Source organism: Coregonus lavaretus, assembly GCF_964263955.1.
Source record: "Coregonus lavaretus genome assembly, chromosome: 18".
Taxonomy (NCBI): Eukaryota; Metazoa; Chordata; class Actinopteri; order Salmoniformes; family Salmonidae; genus Coregonus; species Coregonus lavaretus.
In genome coordinates this window covers 8,243,937-8,265,391 of record NC_140005.1, presented here as the reverse complement: position 1 = coordinate 8,265,391, position 21,455 = coordinate 8,243,937, and the positions used below count along the sequence as shown (strand labels likewise).

Below are 21,455 nucleotides of genomic sequence, written 5' to 3'. Positions count from 1 at the left end.
TCTTCTGCAGCAATTGGACCATGAAGGCCTGATTCACACAGTCTCCTCTGAACAGTTGATGTTGAGATGTGTCTGTTACTTGAACTCTGTGAAGCATTTATTTGGGCTGCAATTTCTGAGGCTGGTAACTCTAATGGACGTATCCTCTGCAGCAGAGGTAACTCTAGGTCTTCCATTCCTGTGGCGGTCCTCATGAGAGAGCCAGTTTCATCATAGCGTTTGATATTTTTTGCTACTGCACTTGAAGAAACTTTCAAAGTTATTGAAATTTTCCGGATTGACTGACCATGTCTTTAAAGTAATGATGGACTGTCGTTTCTCTTTGCTTATTTGAGCTGTTCTTGCCATAATATGGACTTGGTCTTTTACCAAATAGGGCTATCTTCTGTATACCCTCCCTACCTTGTCACAACACAACTGATTGGCTCAAACGCATTAAGAAGGAAAGAAATTCCACAAATTAACTTTTTAAGAAGGCACACCTGTTAATTTAAATGCATTCCAGGTGACTACCTCATGAAGCTGGTTGAGAGAATACCAAGAGTGTGCAAAGCTGTCATCAAGGTAAATGGTGGCTATTTGAAGAACCTCCAATATAAAATATATTTGGATTTATTTAACACTTCTTTTTGGTTACTACATGATTCCATATGTGTTATTTCATAGTTTTGATGTCTTCACTATTATTCTACAATGTCGAAAATAGTAAAAATAAAGAAAAACCCTTGAATGAGTAGGTTTTCTAAAACTTTTGACCGGTAGTGTAGGTATGGCCATTGGGCTGCTAAGCCCTATGACTAGGATTCAGAGTTTGATTGGACAGTCTGTAGAGAACAACAGCAGGCAGGGAGAAGACTAAGAGATAATAATATGTTGTCAGTCGACCTCCGACTTCTCGTGTTAGGACCTGGAAGGGATCACGTTGTTGGGCCTTTTTTGGTTTTGGTGTACACATTGAGAAGGTGCTCAGCTTCTTTGTTGTGCCTTGTTGGTTACTCAGTGTAGGTGTTTATAATGCTGATAGTAATCTCTTACTCTGCACCTCTGTCTGTCTCTCTGTCTCTTTGTCTGTCTGTCTCTGTCTGTCTGTCTCGCTTTCAATTCAATTTGCTTTATTGGCATGATGTAACAATGTACAAAGCGTACTTTGGAGATTTAAGTGATTCATTTACAATATTAACATAAAAATAATAATCAAGATTGTCAACGAAACAATCCGTAACAACAATAATCAAGGGTAAAAATAACCATACAATGGACAATAATAACAGTGGTATAGAGGACATGTGCAGGTTGGTCTGTCAGACTCAGTCACTCATCTTATTGCAGGCAGCAATGTAGTGTGCTTCCAACCCACAGCTCTCTGCATCCTCCCCCAACAGGACGGGTAGCCGATTCTCATCAGAGAGGTCTTTGAAACCTTGAATAAGGGTTTCAAATTTGGGGAAATGACACTCTCTAATTGGTTTATATTTTTTACATTTTGTCAGGAAATGCGGCTCTGTCTCTGGTTCTGCTGTGGTGCATTGGTTGCACAGTCTTTCCTTTACAGGGAGCCAGGTTTTCCTGTGTCTACCCTTCTCAATGGCAAGGCTGTTCTCACTGAGCCTGTACTAAGGTTTTGATCAGTAACCATGGTCAAGTAGTTTGCCATGGTGTACTGTTGATTTTAGGGCCAGATAGCACTGCATTATGCTTTGGGCTTGTGTTTCCCAATAGGTAATGTAGTTTTGTTTTGACTGTGTTGTAATTTGGTTTATTCTGATTGATTGGATGTTCTGGTCCTGAGGCTTCAGTTAGTAGAACAGGTTTGTGAACTCAGGAACATCTGGATGAAGGACTCTTTATTTAATATATTTTCTTTCTTTCGTTCTTTCTTTCTTATATTTACATTGGTGACGTCTTTCTCTCGTCTCCTTTCACTTTCCTGTCACTCTTATCACTTTCTATCGTGATGCTATGTAGGATGGGTTATGTTCCAACCTTATCAGCCTCCCTTATCCTCCATCAGGAATGCATCATTCAGTTACGCCTTTAATTACATGAAAATCTGCATATTTCTTTGATTTCCAGATGTATCCCTTTCTTCATGTGTCTGTCTGTGTCCAGGTACCAGTTTTCCCAGCTGAGCGGTTACACGGCCAGTAGGAACATCATCACCTACTGTAAACACCTGGGGACCACCGTACACAAGGTAGTCTACTGCTCCCATGTTAAAGAACTGAGTCGTGTTTTTTTGTTTTTAACTGTTTTAAACGGAAAGCAAAAATTTAGTGTTTCTTATTGGACAAGTCCAGGTAGTCCCTCCCTGTTTCAGTCTGTTTTCTTCCATTTAGTGCCTAATGAACACGACCCAGTGTTCCATCATGGCTGATGATGTTTTCATTGTACAGGCGCTCACTGCTGAATGAATGAATGAATGTCGTTCTCTAATACATAGGAGTAACCTGACCAGGAAAAACTCTGGTCCTTGTTAACAAAATAATAATTTTCTACACATTGAATGAATGGCCTTGAGAGGTGAATTCAATCTGAATTAGCTTTTCTAGTTGGACCAAACAATACTTACCAGACACATTTCATCTTTAGAGGAGGTGTACACAAGGCAGGCTGGAGGAACTACAACTGTGTTTGTGTTGCTGCTTTCCACGGCCACCTAACACAGTACAACAACAGCAATCTCACTCCCCTCCTATTGGGGAATGCACAGACCAACCACATGCATTATTTATCTGGCTGCATGCTTGGAATAGTTTTGATACCTTGAAGAACAACAGGTTGACTGCCAAGAAGGAGTTTTTTTTGCAGCTATATTTTGTATTTTTGTGTTAGGAAATTGTGTAAGAGTGGGAGGAGGTGGATGAATGTGTATTTAATGTGATTTGTAATGCAGAGTTAAAGTGCAAGTTCTAGACTGGGTACTTGTGAAAAAGACAGGCCTGGATTTGTCATAGATAGTGCCTGGGGGAGGGGTGGAGCAGGGGCGGGAGGGATTTGGGGATTTTCAGGGAGGGAGTAAGAGAGGGGGGCGGAAGTGAGGGAGTTAGCGATCTTCGGGGGAGGGAGTGGTAGGGGGAGGGTGGACGGATGGAAGGGTTCACCGGAACTCAACTTGTAGTTCACTGGAACTCAACTTGTAGTTCACCTGCTGTGAGTTGCAGTGCAGTCAGACCAATGAGAGACTGATAGAGAGCGAGAGAGAGGACACGGAGAGATCCCAGAGTACTACATTTAGAGCTCTTACTTGCAGACCTATTTGCAGCTCTGGATTGTCTCCAGCCAAAGTAGGTAGAACTCTGGAGCTGTTTTTCTGCTGGCTTTATTGCATTTTGATTGAATACTGTAGCTAACTGGTTTAACTATGTGGATGTCTGTTTGTTTGATTGTCCACACTTGCAGTGCTAACAGTTTCTGTACATTTAGACCATAACAATACATTTATCTTGTAGAAAATGGCTTTTTGTTTTTTCTGTTGCTTTTTTGTTTTATTTTTTTTGTTTGCATAATACATTAGAGACGTGATAAATAGACTTGACCTCTTCTTCACAAATCAATGCAAAGCTCTTTTAAAACAGACTATCAAAGGCTTTGAAGTGTGAAACTCACTCACTACATTCATTGTGCATCCAGAAAATGAATAATGACACATTTGTTGTAGCCAATTCATGAATATGACTGACTCTGAGTAAGAACCATGGGCTAGTCATACTATTTTTATGGTAAGAACCCACGCAGAAAGGAAGGAAGCTGGGAAGTGAGTGTCTGCTGGAGGTTAAATTGGAACAATGAGGGCCTTTGAAAGATGTTTCTTGTCCAGCCAAGTTCTGGCTTACTGACTGTTATTTATTTATTTTTGTACGAAACCTGTCCAAACTGTAGACTCAAGGTAATTAGTAAGTGAAACTTTGTCAGGCTTCATCATTACGCCAGACTGTTTTGACGGTAGACTGCTCTGTGCTGGAGGCAATGAGGGGTTTGAAATTACTACCCATTGTTTGATTGGTTCCTGTTTTTGGACCCAATGAGTCCCAATAGTCATAGGCCTTATTCATCTACAGTATGATGGAGGACTGTGTGTACCACAGAGAGAGTGTGTGTGTGTGTGTGCCACAGAGAGTTGCTGAGGTATCGGATATTAGTGGACAGAATCCAAGATTCCGGTGCTTTAGGAAGGCAGTTTTGTATAATAATATAATATGCCATTTAGCAGACGCTTTTATCCAAAGCGACTTACAGTCACGCGTGCATACATTTTTGTGTATGGGTGGTCCCGGGGATCAAACCCACTACCTTGGCGTTACAAGCGCCGTGCTCTACCAGCTGAGCTACAGAGGACCACATGTACAGTGGGGGAAAAAAGTATTTAGTCAGCCACCAATTGTGCAAGTTCTCCCACTTAAAAAGATGAGAGAGGCCTGTAATTTTCATCATAGGTACACGTCAACTATGACAGACAAATTGAGATTTTTTTTCTCCAGAAAATCACATTGTAGGATTTTTTATGAATTTATTTGCAAATTATGGTGGAAAATAAGTATTTGGTCACCTACAAACAAGCAAGATTTCTGGCTCTCACAGACCTGTAACTTCTTCTTTAAGAGGCTCCTCTGTCCTCCACTCATTACCTGTATTAATGGCACCTGTTTGAACTTGTTATCAGTATAAAAGACACCTGTCCACAACTTCAAACAGTCACACTCCAAACTCCACTATGGCCAAGACCAAAGAGCTGTCAAAGGACACCAGAAACAAAATTGTAGACCTGCACCAGGCTGGGAAGACTGAATCTGCAATAGGTAAGCAGCTTGGTTTGAAGAAATCAACTGTGGGAGCAATTATTAGGAAATGGAAGACATACAAGACCACTGATAATCTCCCTCGATCTGGGGCTCCACACAAGATCTCACCCGTGGGGTCAAAATGATCACAAGAACGGTGAGCAAAAATCCCAGAACCACACGGGGGGACCAAGTGAATGACCTGCAGAGAGCTGGGACCAAAGTAACAAAGCCTACCATCAGTAACACACTACGCCGCCAGGGACTCAAATCCTGCAGTGCAAGACGTGTCCCCCTGCTTAAGCCAGTACATGTCCAGGCCCGTCTGAAGTTTGCTAGAGTGCATTTGGATGATCCAGAAGAGGATTGGGAGAATGTCATATGGTCAGAAGAAAACCAAAATATAACTTTTTGGTAAAAACTCAACTCGTTGTGTTTGGAGGACAAAGAATGCTGAGTTGCATCCAAAGAACACCATACCTACTGTGAAGCATGGGGGTGGAAACATCATGCTTTGGGGCTGTTTTTCTGCAAAGGGACCAGGACGGCTGATCCGTGTAAAGGAAAGAATGAATGGGGCCATGTATCATGAGATTTTGAGTGAAAACCTCCTTCCATCAGCAAGGGCATTGAAGATGAAACGTGGCTGGGTCTTTCAGCATGATAATGATCCCAAACACACCGCCCGGGCAACGAAGGAGTGGCTTCGTAAGAAGCATTTCAAGGTCCTGGAGTGGCCTAGCCAGTCTCCAGATCTCAACCCCATAGAAAATCTTTGGAGGGAGTTGAAAGTCTGTGTTGCCGAGCGACAGCCCCAAAACATCACTGCTCTAGAGGAGATCTGCATGGAGGAATGGGCCAAAATACCAGCAACAGTGTGGGAAAACCTTGTGAAGACTTACAGAAAACGTTTGACCTGTGTCATTGCCAACAAAGGGTATATAACAAAGTATTGAGAAACTTTTGTTATTGACCAAATACTTATTTTCCACCATAATTTGCAAATAAATTCATAAAAAATCCTACAATGTGATTTTCAGGATTTTTTTCCCTCATTTTGTCTGTCATAGTTGACGTGTACCTATGATGCAAATTACAGGCCTCTCTCATATTTTTAAGTGGGAGAACTTGCACAATTGGTGGCTGACTAAATACTTTTTTCCCCCACTGTACACCCACTTGAGTCTTAATGCAAGATAGCTGAGTTATAAGGCAGAAGGGACTGAGACTGACTGGTGTCTTTCATTGGATTGAGGTTTTATACAGTTTATTTGAAAAGTGTATATGGCTGTAGTTTCTAAGAATTTCTATTAGACTTAATAAGAACATGCTAGAATAGGGCTGACAACCTCACAACTGACAAAACACATCCACACAGGTGGGTTGGTCCTCTCTCTGCCCGTCTCTCTCTCTCTGCCCGTCTCTCTCTCTCTGCCCGTCTCTCTCTCTCTGCCCGTCTCTCTATTCAAGTAAATTCAATTAAATTTAAGAGCTTTATTGGCATGGGAAACGTATGTTAACATTGCCAAAGCAAGTGAAGTAGATAGTAAACAAAACTGAAATAACAATAAATATTAACAGTAAACATTACACTCAGAAGTTCCAAAAGAATAAAGACATTTCAAATGTCATATGATGTGTATATATATATATATATACACACAGTGTTGTAACAATGTGCAAATAGTTAAAGTACAAATGGGAAAATAAATCAACATAAATATGGGTTGTATTTACAATGGTGTTTGTTCTTCACTGGTTGCCCTTTTCTTGTGGCAACAGGTCACAAATCTTGCTGCTGTGATGGCACACTGTGGTTTTTCACCCAGTAGATAAGGGAGTTTATCAAAATTGGGTTTGTTTTTGAATTCTTTGTGGATCGCTGTAATCTGAGGGAAATATGTATCTCTAATATGGTCATACATTTGGCAGGAGGTTAGGAAGTGCAGCTCAGTTTCCACCTTATTTTGTGGGCAGTGTGCACATAGCCTGTCTTCTCTTGAGAGCCAGGTCTGCCTACGGCGGCCTTTCTCAATAGCAAGGCTATGCTCACTGAGTCTGTACATAGTCAAAGCTTTCCTTAAGTTTGGGTCAGTCACAGTGGTCAGGTATTCTGCCACTGTGTACTCTCTGTTTAGGGCCAAATAGCATTCTAGTTTGCTCTGTTTTTTTGTTTGTTCTTTCCAATGAGTCAAGTAATTCTCTTTTTGTTTTCTCATGATTTGGTTGGGTCTAATTGTGTTGTTGTTGTTGTCCTGGGGCTCTGTGGGGTCTGTTTGTGTTTGTGAACAGAGCCCCAGTACCAGCTTACTTAGGGGACTCTTCTCCAAGTTAATCTCTCTGTAGGTGATGGCTTTGTTACGGAAGGTTTGGGAATCGCTTCCTTTTAAGTGGTTATAGAATTTAACGGCTCTTTTCTGGATTTTGATAATTAGCGGGTATTGGCCTAATTCTTCTCTGCATGCATTATTTGGTGTTTTACGTTTTACACAGAGGATGTTTTTGCAGAATTCTCCATGCAGAGTCTCAATTTGGTGTTTGTCCCATTTTGTGAATTCTTGGTTGGTGATCGGACCCTAGACCTCACAACCATAAAGGGCAATGGGTTCTATAACTGATTCAAGTATTTTTAGCCAGATCCTAATTGGTATGTCAAATTTTATGTTCCTTTTGATGGCATAGAAGGCCCTTCTTGCCTTGTCTCTCAGATCGTTCACAGCTTTGTGGAAGTTACCTGTGGCGCTGATGTTTAGGCCGTGGTATGTATCGTTTTTTGTGTGCTCTAGGGCAACGGTGTCTAGATGGAATTTGTATTTGTGGTCCTGGCAACTGGACCTTTTTCAGAACACCATTATTTTTGTCTTACTGAGATTTACTGTCAGGGCCCAGGTCTGACAGAATCTGTGCAGAAGATCTAGGTGCTGCTGTAGGCCCTCCTTGGTTGGTGACAGAAGCACCAGATCATCAGCAAACAGTAGACATTTGACTTCAGATTCTAGTTGGGTGAGGCCGGGTGCTGCAGACTGTTCTAGTGCCCTCGCCAATTCGTTGATAAATATGTTGAAGAGGGTGGGGCTTAAACTGCATCCCTGTCTCACCCCACGGCCCTGTGGAAAGAAATGTGTGTGTTTTTTGCCAATTTAAACCCACACTTGTTGTTTGTGTACATGGATTTTATAATGTTGTATGTTTTTTCCCCAACCCCACTTTCCATCAATTTGTATAGCAGACCCTCATGCCAAATTTAGTCAAAAGCTTTTTTGAAATCAACAAAGCATGAGAAGACTTTGCTTTTGTTTTGGTTTGTTTGTTTGTCAATTAGGGTGTGCAGGGTGAATACGTGGTGTGTCGTACGGTAATTTGGTAAAAAGCCAATTTGACATTTGCTCAGTACATTGTTTTCACTGAGGAAATGAACTAGTCTGCTGTTAATGATAATGCAGAGGATTTTCCCAAGGTTGCTGTTGACGCATATCCCACGGTAGTTATTGGGGTCAAATTTGTCTCCACTTTTGTGGATTGGGGTGATCAGTCCTTGGTTCCAAATATTGGGGAAGATGCCAGAGCTAAGGATGATGTTAAAGAGTTTAAGGATAGCTAATTGAAATGTGTGGTCTGTATATTTTGACGTATTATGACATAAATGTAAATGTAAAAATACCATCAACACCACAGGCCGTTTTGGGTTGGAGGGTTTGTATTTTGTCCTGTAGTTCATTCAATGTAATTGGAGAATCCAGTGGGTTCTGGTAGTCTTTAATAGTTGATTCTAAGATTTGCATTTGATCATGTATATTTTTTTGCAGTTTGTTCTCTGTTATAGGGCTAAAAAGATTGGAGAAGTGGTTTACCCATACATCTCCGTTTTGGATAAATAGCTCTTCGTGTTGTTGTTTGTTTAGTGTTTTCCAATTTTCCCAGAAGTGGTTAGTCTATGGATTCTTCAGTTACATTGAGCTGATTTCTGACATGCTGTTCCTTCTTTTTCCATAGTGTATTTCTGTATTGTTTTAGTGATTCACCATAGTGAAGGCGTAGGCTCAGGTTTCTGGGTCTCTATGTTTTTGGTTGGATAGGTTTCTCAATTTCTTTCTTAGGTTTTTGCATTCTTCATCAAACCATTTATCACTGTTTTTACTTTTCTATGGTTATCTGTTATCTCTCTCTGCCCATCTCTCTCTCTCTCTGCCCATCTCTCTCTCTCTGCCCATCGCTCTCTCTCTGCCCATCTCTCTGCACATCTCTCTCTCTCACTCTCTGCCCCTCTCTCTCTCTCTCTCTCTCGCTCTGCCCATCTATCTCTCTCTCTCTCTGCCCATCTATCTCTCTCTGCCCATCTATCTCTCTCTGCCCATCTCTCTCTCTCTCTCTGCCCATCTCTCTCTCGCTCTCTCTCTCTCTCTGCCCATCTCTCTCTCTCTCTCTCTCTCTCTCGCTCTCCTCTCTCTCTCTCTCTCTCTCTCTCTCTCTCTCTCTCTCTCTCTCTCTCTCTCTCTCTCTCTCTCTCTCTCTCTCTCTCTCTCTCTCTCTCTCTCTCTCTCTCTCTCTCTCTCTCTCTCTCTCTCTCTCTCTCTCTCTCTCTCTCTCTCTCTCTACCCATCATTATCAACTTCCAGCTCTGGTAAGGTCAGCAGAATACACAGTCACGCACGCGTGCATGACACCACCGTCCTCATATGCGTGCAACAAGTTAGCCCTTGGCTAAGAAACTTAAATGTCAAATCTCTTGTGACCCTTGTTTCAGAGAGGCAGGCTTTGAATGATAATGCTCCCATTATTACATTGCTTGTTTCTAGAGAATTGGTTCATCTGTAACAAGAACAAGGGCCAGACAGATCATGTGTGGCCCAAATGGCACCCCATTCCTATATAGTGCACTACTTTGGACCAGAGCCCTATGGACTGTGGTCAAAAGTAGTGCACTACTTAGGGAATAGGGTGCCATTTGGGACACAGCCATGTCTCCCAGGGCCCTTCTAGAAAAGAAAGAGCACTCTTCCATTTCCTGCCTGTATAAAAACACAGGAGTGTGTGTGTTTTATGTTTACACGTGTCTCTCTCTCTCTCTCTCTCTCTCTCTCTCTCTCTCTCTCTCTCTCTCTCTCATCTCTCTCTCTCTCTCTCTCTCTCTCCTCTCTCTCCTCTCTCTCTCTCTCTCTCTCTCTCTCTCTCTCTCTCTCTCTCTCTCTCTCTCTCTCTCTCTCTCTCCTCTCTCTCTCTCTCTCTCTCTCTCTCTCTCTCTCTCTCTCTCTCTCTCTCTCTCTCTCTCTCTCTCTCTCTCTCTCTCTCTCTCTCTCTCTCTCTCTCTCTCTCTCTCTCTCTTTCTTTCTTTCTGTGTGTGTGTCTGCCTCCCTCCCCACTCTTGGGGTTTATTTTCTCCAGTGCCTTGAAGGGCCATGAGTCAGCTGCTGTGATCCTCCACTCCACCACTGACTACTGGCTCTGTAGGACTGGAGAGGATAGGCTCACACAGTACTAGACAACAACAAGCAAAGTCCATTCCACAGAGCGAGAGAGAGGTGGACACTGAGAGCGTGGGCGATAGATGGAGAGGGAGGGAGAGTTACATTGAGAATTTCTGTGAACATGGAGAGAGGATCAAGGAAGAATTGTTTGAAGGAGTCGTATTGAGGTATGTGAGAATGAGAATCTAATACTGTTTGTGTTTTGAATCTGATTGGTTTCCAATGGCCTGTTAGTGATACAGAATCTTGACAGTAAAGGCTACTGTAGTTAAGAACGTGATATTGCTTCTCTAAGATGTGATACAGGAGTTTCTTGCTGCTTCTGTTCACAAACTTTGAGTCATCGATGTTATTCAATGATCATACCCATTGATAGAGTGAGTTTAGACTCTTGGAGGTTGAGAAATGCACCTTCTTATTCACAGCTGTGGTGAAGTTTTATAGTATGATTTTATCTGTTTCGAATAGTTTTGTTGTCATCAGAAATAAATGTTCTAGTTAGTTAGTGGTCTGGTTGAGGTGCTACTGAGCACGACGTGCTCAACCAAGAAGACGTATTTTCAACGTCTTTCAATTTCCTTTTAACGTCTTTTCAACATCTTTCAACGTCTTTTTAACGACTTTTCAACGTTTTGTGCTCATGAGGTTGGTGAGTTAATGATTAAGTGTGCAGCTCGTTGCCATATTCCAGTATAAGTAACTGATCATGAGCAGGGTTGAGGTTACTTTCTAAATGTAATCCGTTAGTTACCTGTCCAAAATTGTAATCAGTAACGTAATTTTTTGATTACCCAAACTCAGTAACGTAATCTGATTACTTTCCGTTACGTTTGGATTAGTTTCCTCTTATGAGGAATTAGAAAAATACAATGGATCCATCAAACGCATTTGTTGTGTCATCATAGTGGTCTCTGATTGGTGGTCATCATTTGGTGTGTCATCATAGTAGTCTCTAATTTGTGGTCAGACTCGCTCAGGTAGAACAAACTTAAGCTTGCACCTTTTTCAGTGCTGAAATGGAATGTCTTTGAGAAAACAAGGTGTCAGTGTATTTTTTTCGCAAACATCCTTTCTGAAAAAGTAATCCAAGAAGTAATCATCTAGTTTTTCAAAAGTATATGTAATCTGGTTACAGTATTTTTTTCTGGTAAAGTAACCAGTTTATCAGTTACTCCCCAACCGTGACCATGAGCTTGTTCAACAAACACCAGTGTCAACACCAGCTGCCTGGTGATGACTCATCACTTTGACCACTCATGTTACACAATGAAGGGACATGAGCCATTTCAATCAGATATGTATTGTTTCTAGCCTGGGTGCCAGGCTGTTTCTGCTCTCTTGCCAGCTCTTTATGGAATTGTCATGCCAAACAATGGCTTGACAATGGAGTAGGCAAAAGCACAAACAGATCTGGGACCAGCCTGCAGACAGATCTGGGACCAGCCTGCAGACAGATCTGGGACCAGCTTACAGACAGATCTGGGACCAGCCTACAGACAGATCTGGGACCAGCCTACAGACAGATCTGGGACCAGCCTACAGACAGATCTGGGACCAGCCTACAGACATCATATGTTAGCATTTGCAGTTCACTTAGGCTGAGTTTTATTGTAGTTACAATTTGAAGTAATAGAGTTAGGAAATGTTGAACGTAACACTCCAATATAGAGCAGGGAGAAAGTGAACTGTCACTCCTTGGAGTCCCTTCACCAGCATTTAAAGAGGTATACTCCTAATCATCACTTGGGTTGGTTTGGTGCAGACCTGGGTTCAAATGATATTTAAAATAATTTCAAATACTTTACCTGGGCATGACTGAGCTTGCCTGACGCAATGGAAGCAATAGAATAGTCGCAAAAGAGCAAACCCCGCCCATCTGGTACTTTAGACCAGTGGTTCCCAAACTTCCATCATTGGGGAACATCCCGCTCGGGGGGCTAAAAAACGTTAGCTTGCTGGGCCCCACAGTTTCGGAACCACTGCTTTAGACAGGCTGGGTTGGTTTTGTGTTGAAGAGGTATAAAGAGATACACCCCAGGTATGTTCCTACACACACACACACACACACTCATTCACTCACACTCACAAATGCATGCTTCAGTTCGACTAAATTGCCTCCCAGTGATGATGTGGCACATATCCTATGGACATTTACTCATAAAATGACCTTTTTCTTTTATTGTGCCAATTCATCTCTATGTACGCTATAGGAAGCCCACTCACACTTAAAGGTCCAATGCAGCTGTTTGTATTTCTATCAAATAATCTTTGGGTAACAATTAAGAACCTTACTGTGATTGTTTTCAATTAAAATGGTCAAAAATAAACAAATATAGCTTAATAGCGAAGAGCAATTTCTCAAGCAATAATTTTGCTATGACTCTCTGGGAGTGGTCTGAGTGGGGAGGGGAAAACCGAAAACTAGCTGTCATTGGCAAAGAGGTTTGGAACTCTCTTTATTATTGGTCTATTAACAAATTTACAGCCTGGTGATTTTTATTTATTTATTTATTTTTATTTCACCTTTATTTAACCAGGTAAGCCAGTTGAGAACAAGTTCTCATTTACAACTGCGACCTGGCCAAGATAAAGCAAAGCAGTGCGATAAAAACAACAACACAGAGTTACATATGGGGTAAAACAAAACATAAAGTCAAAAATACAACAGAATATATATATACAGTGTGTGCAAATGTAGTAAGTTATGGAGGTAAGGCAAAAATAGGCCATAGTGCAAAATAATTACAATTATAATTTAGTATTAACACTGGAGTGATAGATGTGCAGAAGATGATGTGCAAATAGAGATACTGGGGTGCAAATGAGCAAAATAAATAACAATGTAAATGACAATATGGGGATGAGGTAGTTGGGCGGGCTAATTTCAGATGGGCTGTGTACAGGTGCAGTGATCGGTAAGCTGCTCTGACAACTGATGCTTAAAGATAGTGAGGGAGATACAGTGGGGGAAAAAAGTATTTAGTCAGCCACCAATTGTGCAAGTTCTCCCACTTAAAAAGATGAGAGAGGCCTGTAATTTTCATCATAGGTACACGTCAACTATGACAGGCAAAATGAGATTTTTTCTCTCCAGAAAATCACATTGTAGGATTTTTAATGAATTTATTTGCAAATTATGGTGGAAAATAAGTATTTGGTCAATAACAAAAGTTTCTCAATACTTTGTTATATACCCTTTGTTGGCAATGACACAGGTCAAACGTTTTCTGTAAGTCTTCACAAGGTTTTCACACACTGTTGCTGGTATTTTGGCCCATTCCTCCATGCAGATCTCCTCTAGAGCAGTGATGTTTTGGGGCTGTCGCTGGGCAACACGGACTTTCAACTCCCTCCAAATATTTTCTATGGGGTTGAGATCTGGAGACTGGCTAGGCCACTCCAGGACCTTGAAATGCTTCTTACGAAGCCACTCCTTCGTTGCCCGGGCGGTGTGTTTGGGATCATTGTCATGCTGAAAGACCCAGCCACGTTTCATCTTCAATGCCCTTGCTGATGGAAGGAGGTTTTCACTCAAAATCTCAAGATACATGGCCCCATTCATTCTTTCTTTTACACGGATCAGTCGTCCTGGTCCCTTTGCAGAAAAACCGCCCCAAAGCATGATGTTTCCACCCCCATGCTTCACAGTAGGTATGGTGTTCTTTGTATGCAACTCAGCATTCTTTGTCCTCCAAACACGACGAGTTGAGTTTTTACCAAAAAAGTTCTATTTTGGTTTCATTTGACCATATGACATTCTCCCAATCCTCTTCTGCACTCTAGCAAACTTCAGACGGGCCTGGACATGTACTGGCTTAAGCAGGGGGACACGTCTGGCACTGCAGGATTTGAGTCCCTGGCGGCGTAGTGTGTTACTGATGGTAGGCTTTGTTACTTTGGTCCCAGCTCTCTGCAGGTCATTCACTAGGTCCCCCCGTGTGGTTCTGGGATTTTTGCTCACCGTTCTTGTGATCATTTTGACCCCACGGGGTGAGATCTTGCGTGGAGCCCCAGATCAAGGGAGATTATCAGTGGTCTTGTATGTCTTCCATTTCCTAATAATTGCTCCCACAGTTGATTTCTTCAAACCAAGGTGCTTACCTATTGCAGATTCAGTCTTCCCAGCCTGGTGCAGGTCTACAATTTTGTTTCTGGTGTCCTTTGACAGCTCTTTGGTCTTGGCCATAGTGGAGTTTGGAGTGTGACTGTTTGAGGTTGTGGACAGGTGTATTTTATACTGATAACAAGTTCAAACAGGTGCCATTAATACAGGTAACGAGTGGAGGACAGAGGAGCCTCTTAAAGAAGAAGTTACAGGTCTGTGAGAGCCAGAAATCTTGCTTGTTTGTAGGTGACCAAATACTTATTTTCCACCATAATTTGCAAATAAATTCATTAAAAATCCTACAATGTGATTTTCTGGAAAAAAAATTCTCAATTCGTCTGTCATAGTTGACGTGTACCTATGATGAAAATTACAGGCCTCTCATCTTTTTAAGTGGGAGAACTTGCACAATTGGTGGCTGACTAAATACTTTTTTTCCCCACTGTAAGTGTCTCCAGCTTCAGAGATTTTTGCAGTTCGTTCCAGTCATTTGCAGCAGAGAACTGGAAGGAATGGCGACCAAAGGAGATGTTGGCTTTGGGGATGACCAGTGAGATATACCTGCTGGAACGCATACTACGGGTGGGTGCTGCTGTGGTGACCTATGAGCTAAGATAAGGCGGGGATTTGCCTAGAAGTGATTTATAGATGACCTGGAGCCAGTGGGTTTGGCGACGAATATGTAGTGAGGGCCAGCCAACAAGAGCATACAGGTCACAATGGTGGGTAGTATATGGGGCTTTGGTGACAAAACGGATGGCACTGTGATAGACTACATCCAATTTGCTGAGTAGAGTGTTGGAAGCTATTTTGTAAATGACATCGCCGAAGTCAAGGATCGGTAGGATAGTCAGTTTTACGAGGGCATGTTTAGCAGCATGAGTGAAGGAGGCTTTGTTGCGAAATAGGAAGCTGATTCTAGATTTAACTTTGGATTGGAGATGCTTAATGTGAGTCAGGAAGGAGAATTTACAGTCTAACCAGACACCTAGGTATTTGTAGTTGTCCACATATTATAAGTCAGAGCCGCCGAGAGTAGTGATTCTAGTCGGGCAGGCGGGTGCAAGCAGCGTTCGATTGAAGAGCATGCATTTAGTTTTACTAGCGTTTAAGAGCAGTTGGAGGCCACGGAAGGAGTGTTGTATGGCATTGAAGCTCGTTTGGAGGTTTGTTAACACAGTGTCCAATGAAGAGCCAGATGTATACAAAATGGTGTCGTCTGCGTAGAGGTGGATCTGAGAGTCACCAGCAGCAAGAGCGACATCATTGATATACACAGAGAATAGAGTAGGCCCGAGAATTGAAACCTGTGGCACACCCATAGAGACTGCCAGAGGTCCAGACAACAGGCCCTCCGATTTGACAAATTGAACTCCATCTGAGAAGTAGTTGGTGAACCAGGCGAGGCAGTCATTTGAGAAACCAAGGCTATTTAGTCTGCCAATAAGAATGCGGTGGTTGACAGAGTCGAAAGCCTTGGCCAGGTCGATGAAGACGGCTGCACAGTACTGTCTATTATCGATAGCGGTTATTATATCGTTTAGGACCTTGAGCGTGGCTGAAGTATACCCATGACCAGCTCGGAAACCAGATTGCATAGCGGAGAAGGTACAGTGGGATTCTAAATGGTCAGTGATCTGTTTGTTAACTTGGCTTTCAAAAACTTTCAAAAGGCAGGACAGGATGGATATAGGTCTGTAACAGTTTGGATCTAGAGTGTCACCCCCTTTGAAGAGGGGGATGACCGCGGCAGCTTTCCAATCTCTGGGGATCTCAGACGATACGAAAGAGAGGTTGAACAGGCTGGTGATAGGGGTTGCGACAATTTCGGCGGCTAATTTTAGAAAGAAAGGGTCCAGATTCTGTAGCCCAGCTGATTTTGTAGGGGTCCAGATTTTGCAGCTCTTTCAGAACATCAGCTATCTGAATTTGGGGGAAGGAGAAGCGGGGGGGGGGGGGGGGGGGGGGGGGGGGGGGGGGGGGGGGGCATGGGCAAGTTGCAGCGGAGGGTGCAGAGTTGGTGGCAGGGGTAGGGGTAGCCAGGTGGAAAGCATGGCCAGCCGTAGCAAAATGCTTGTTGAAATTTTCGATTATCGTACATTTATCGGTACTGACAGTGTTTCCTAGCCTCAGTGCAGTGGGCAGCTGGGAGGAGGTGCTCTTATTCTCCATGGACTTTAGTGTCCCAAAAGTTTTTGGAGTTAGTGCTACAGGATGCAAATTTCTGTTTGAAAAATGTAGCCTTTGCTTTCCTAACTGATTGTGTATATTGGGTTCTGACTTCCCTGAAAAGTTGCATATCGCGGGGGCTGTTCGATGCTAATGCCGTACACCACAGGATGTTTTTGTGCTGGTCAAGGGCAGTCAAGTCTGGGGTGAACCAGGGGCTATATCTGTTCTTAGTTCTGATTTTTTTAAAATGGGGCATGCTTATTTAAGATGGAGAGGAAAGCACTTTTAAAGAACAACCTGGCATCCTCTACTGACGGAATGAGGTCAATATCCATCCAGGATACCCGGGCCAGGTCAATTAGAAAGGCCTGCTCGCTGAAGTGTTTTAGGTAGCGTATCCCAGTTTAGGTCACCAAGTAATACGAACTCTGAGGATAGATGGGAGGCAATCAATTCACATATGGTGTCCAGGGCACAACTGGGGGCTGAGGGGGGTCTGTAGCAAGCGGCAACAGTGAGAGACTTATTTCTGGAAAGGCAGATTTTTTGAAGTAGAAGCTCAAACTGTTTGGGCACAGACCTGGATAGTATGATAGAGCTCTGCAGGCTGTCTCTACAGTAGATTGCAAATCCGCCCCCTTTGGCAGTTCTATCTAGACGGAAAATGTTGTAGTTGGGAATGGACATTTCAGAATCTTTGGTGGCCTTCCTAAGCCAAGATTCAGACACTGCTAGAACATCAGGGTTGGCTGAGTGTGCTAACGCAGTGAATAACTCAAATTTAGGGAGGAGGCTTCTGATGTTAACATGCAAGAAACCAAGGCTTTTGCGATTACAGAAGTCAACAAATGATAGCGCCTGGGGAGCAGGTGTGATACTGGAGGCTACAGGGCCTGGGTTAACCTCTACATCACCAGAGGAACAGAGGAGGAATATAATAAGGATACGGCTAAAGGCTTTAAGAACTGGTCTTCTAGTGCGTTGGGTACAGAGAAAGAAAGTGGCCGATTTCCGGGCGTTGTAGAATAGATTCAGGGCACTATGTACAGACAAGGATATGGAAGGATATGAGTACAGTGGAGGTAAACCTAAACGTTGGGTAAAGATGAAAGAGAGCATCACTGGAGGCACCGATTGAGCTGGTCTCTGCGTGTGTGGGGGGTGGGACAAAGGATCTATCTGAGACAGGTTGAGCAGGACTGGGGGCTCTACATTGAAAAAGTACAGTTAGAACTAACCGAAACAGCAATAGGCAAGGCTTATTGACATGGGAGATGGGCATAAAGCAGTCACAGGTGTTATTCAAGAGAGCTAAGACAACAGCTGGTAATGGCAATGAAAGTTTGAGCTGAGGCTAAACAGATCAACAGGATGGGGTAACGTATAAAGGAACAGTCCAGCAGGCATCAGCTGTGTAGCTGAGTGAGCATAAGGTCCAGTGAACAGCAATAAGTAAGTCCGGGAGCAGTCCAGTGGCTGCTACGCTACAGGCGAGCTGGAGGCACGGCTGTTGATTTGCGTGTGCTAGGGGGCCGGGGCTAGCAGATGGATCTTCGTGGTTGTCGCAACGGGAAGCCTGTTGAAACCACATCAGACGATTACGTCGGCAGACCAGTCGTGATGGATCGGCGGGACTCCGTGTCAACACTAGGAGGTCCTGTCCGGTTGACAGAGAGGTAGATAGCCGGGAGATGGGCCTGGCTCGAGGCTAGCTCAAGGCTAACTGGGGTTAGCTTCAGGACAGTGGTGATTAGCCAACAACGACAACAGCCATTCGGTTGCAGCTAGCTAGTTGCGATGATCCGGTGTTAAGGTCCAGTGATTCAGTGATTCTGGCAGAAAATCCGATATGCTCTGGCTCGATAGCGCGATGTGCAGACTGTGCAGACTGGCCGATAATTGTCCAGGCTAGAGCTGGCTGGTAGGTAGTGCAGGCCACGGCCACGGACAATGGTGAAGACCGCTAACGGTGGCTAATAGCAAGTAGCTAGTTAGCTGGCTAGCTGGCTAGTTTCAGCCAGAGGTTCTGGATAAAAATGTATGAAGAAATAATGATGTCACCAGACAGGCCAAAACTCCATTCCAGGTGGTATTTTCTAACAGCTCGTACACTAAAAGAGCATTATCATCATTTTCACTATTTCACAGTATTATTCCAACCTCATAGTGTGGAAATATATATAAAACACAGGGGGGGGGGAATGTGGACTGCACTGGGCCTTTTAAACTACTCAAGGGCTTTTTGTCACAATGATTATTAACGTTTGTGTGGTGTGTGTATGCATACATGTGTGTGAATGCATCATGAGATTAGAGTGCAGTATGTTCTTCCACCCAGAACAATCCACATCTGTTTCCTAGACAACTGCAAAGCACACCACATAGACACCAGGCATGTAGTTGAAGTGCATCACTTGACCTAACTGTATGGGAGAAGTGAACCTTATGTTTGAGTAGCTGTGCCTTGCTCCCACGGTATATGAATCCAATCCAAGTTGAACGCTACTTTCTGAGTGTGTCATTTCCTGTATAAATTAGACTAACAACAGTAATTTACAATTCATTATATATTATTTCAAGTGAATGGCTATACCCTCAGTCTCACTTTTACGGGCCATCGTTAATTAACTGGAATAAAGGCATATTACATAAGCAATAACGCACAACAGACAGTGTTGAATAACTGTACACCTCTGGCAGTGTGAGAAGGCACAAAGCAGAAGGTCAATTTTTATAAAGACTTTATTTATTATAGAAGTAATGGAGGCTTTCATATTCACTCTTCTGCAAAGCAGCAACCACAGTCTGTGAGGAAGTCATATTGAGGAAAAATGGAACATTGAAGTGCCGGGGGCTGTTGTGAACAGAGCTGGGTAGTGATGGGGGCTGTTTGGAACAGAACTGGGTAGGGATGGGGGCTGTTTGGAACAGAGCTGGGTAGTGATGGGGGCTGTTTGGAACAGAGCTGGGTAGTGATGGGGGCTGTTTGGAACAGAACTGGGTAGTGATGGGGGCTGTTTGGAACAGAACTGGGTAGTGATGGGGGCTGTTTGGAACAGAACTGGGTAGTGATGGGGGCTGTTTGGAACAGAACTGGGTAGTGATGGGGGCTGTTTGGAAGAGAACTGGGTAGTGATGGGGGCTGTTTGGAACAGAACTGGGTAGTGATGGGGGCTGTTTGGAAGAGAACTGGGTAGTGATGGGGGCTGTTTGGAACAGAACTGGGTAGTGATGGGGGCTGTTTGGAACAGAACTGGGTAGTGATGGGGGCTGTTTGGAACAGAACTGGGTAGTGATGGGGGCTGTTTGGAACAGAACTGGGTAGTGATGGGGGCTGTTTGGAACAGAACTGGGTAGTGATGGGGGCTGTTTGGAACAGAACTGGGTAGTGATGGGGGCTGTTTGGAACAGAACTGGGTAGTGATGGGGGCTGTTTGGAACAGAGCTGGGTAGTGATGGGGGCTGTTTGGAACAGAGCTGGGTAGTGATGGGGGCTGTTTGGAACAGAACTGGGTAGTGATGGGGGCTGTTTGGAACAGAACTGGGTAGTGATGGGGGCTGTTGTGAACAGAACTGGGTAGTGATGGGGGCTGTTTGGAACAGAACTGGGTGGCAATGGTGGGTGGGGCTGTGGGGGGCTTTTGTGGCAGTGGGGGTCCTCTCCCTGGACAATGCTACCAGTAGATGTGGTCCTCTCCCTGGACAATGCTACCAGTAGATGTGGTCCTCTCCCTGGACAATGCTACCAGTAGATGTGGTCCTCTCCCTGGATAATGCTACCAGTAGATGTGGTCCTCTCCCTGGATAATGGAACCAGTAGATGTGGTCCTCTCCCTGGATAATGCTACCAGTAGATGTGGTCCTCTCCCTGGATAATGCTACCAGTAGATGTGGTCCTCTCCCTGGATAATGCTACCAGTAGATGTGGTCCTCTCCCTGGATAATGGTACCAGTAGATGTGGTCCTCTCCCTGGATAATGGTACCAGTAGATGTGGTCCTCTCTCTGGATAATGTAACCAGTAGATGTGGTCCTCTCCCTGGATAATGCTACCAGTAGATGTGGTCCTCTCCCTGGATAATGGTACCAGTAGATGTGGTCCTCTCCCTGGATAATGGTACCAGTAGATGTGGTCCTCTCTCTGTGATGTCAGATGGGGATCACATGTTGGTGGGGAGGCAGCCTGCCGTCTGATAGTGCTGAGCGATTAACTGAAATGTCAGTTATTTTTTGTTTTTTAAACAACTAATTGACCGACATCAGTTCAATTATTTTAATTCCATCTCCTTCATTTTTTTCCTGTGAGCTCAATGCGCACATTGCATAGTGTCTCTAGAGATAAATCCGATCAAGCCCAAACTGTGCGATGTAGTAGGGAGTTGTAGTTTCCAACAGGACAAAGTTCTGAATAGTTTAGTGCAGAACATGTTGTAATTAACTACAATGGCCATAATCCATTGTGCGTCGGTATGTTTCTTTTACTCATGCTATGTTAGATTAGTGTCGGGCAGACACGGAGAGAAGAGAGAACACGGGAGAGGAGTAAAAAACAGTTGCTTTGAGAGGTATCTCTACCTGAAAAAACATGATCTAAGTGATTGATAGTTGGTATTCAGCAGTCATAAAGGTCTGCGTTATTTACTTTGAAGAACTACTAAAATAGTGATTTAGTCAGACAGCATAGGCAGCAGCTCTATAGAGATGAGATGATGACTTGGAATGAAATAATAAGTCAACAAAAAACAAATGTAATATACACAACTGAAATATTTTATTAAAGTAAAGTAATGTGAATAAATGATGGTTAATAAGTGAGTATAAATGGGCAGTTACTACCATCATTATATTTTTTATTGATTGTTTTATTCTGTGTTGTTACAGCATTGAACTTGCATACAGCATTTAATGTAAAAAAAAGAAAGAAAAAAAAGTTATT

At 43.3% G+C, this 21,455-nt stretch overlaps 1 protein-coding gene across 3 annotated transcripts in view; it reads left to right on the top strand.

The window, feature by feature from the left end:
• The window catches only part of LOC311145978 (connector enhancer of kinase suppressor of ras 1-like), a 91,427-nt gene that overhangs the window by 36,470 nt on the left and 33,502 nt on the right, over window positions 1-21,455 (top strand). For 2 of the 3 annotated variants that reach the window (XM_084182391.1, XM_084182390.1), the window contains exon 4: window positions 2,110-2,194. In XM_084182391.1, the coding sequence (XP_084038517.1) occupies window positions 2,110-2,194 (85 nt within the window). Of the gene's footprint in view, window positions 1-2,109; window positions 2,195-14,797; window positions 14,931-21,455 lie in introns of those variants that run through there. The other variant, XM_084182392.1, reaches the window with a different exon arrangement.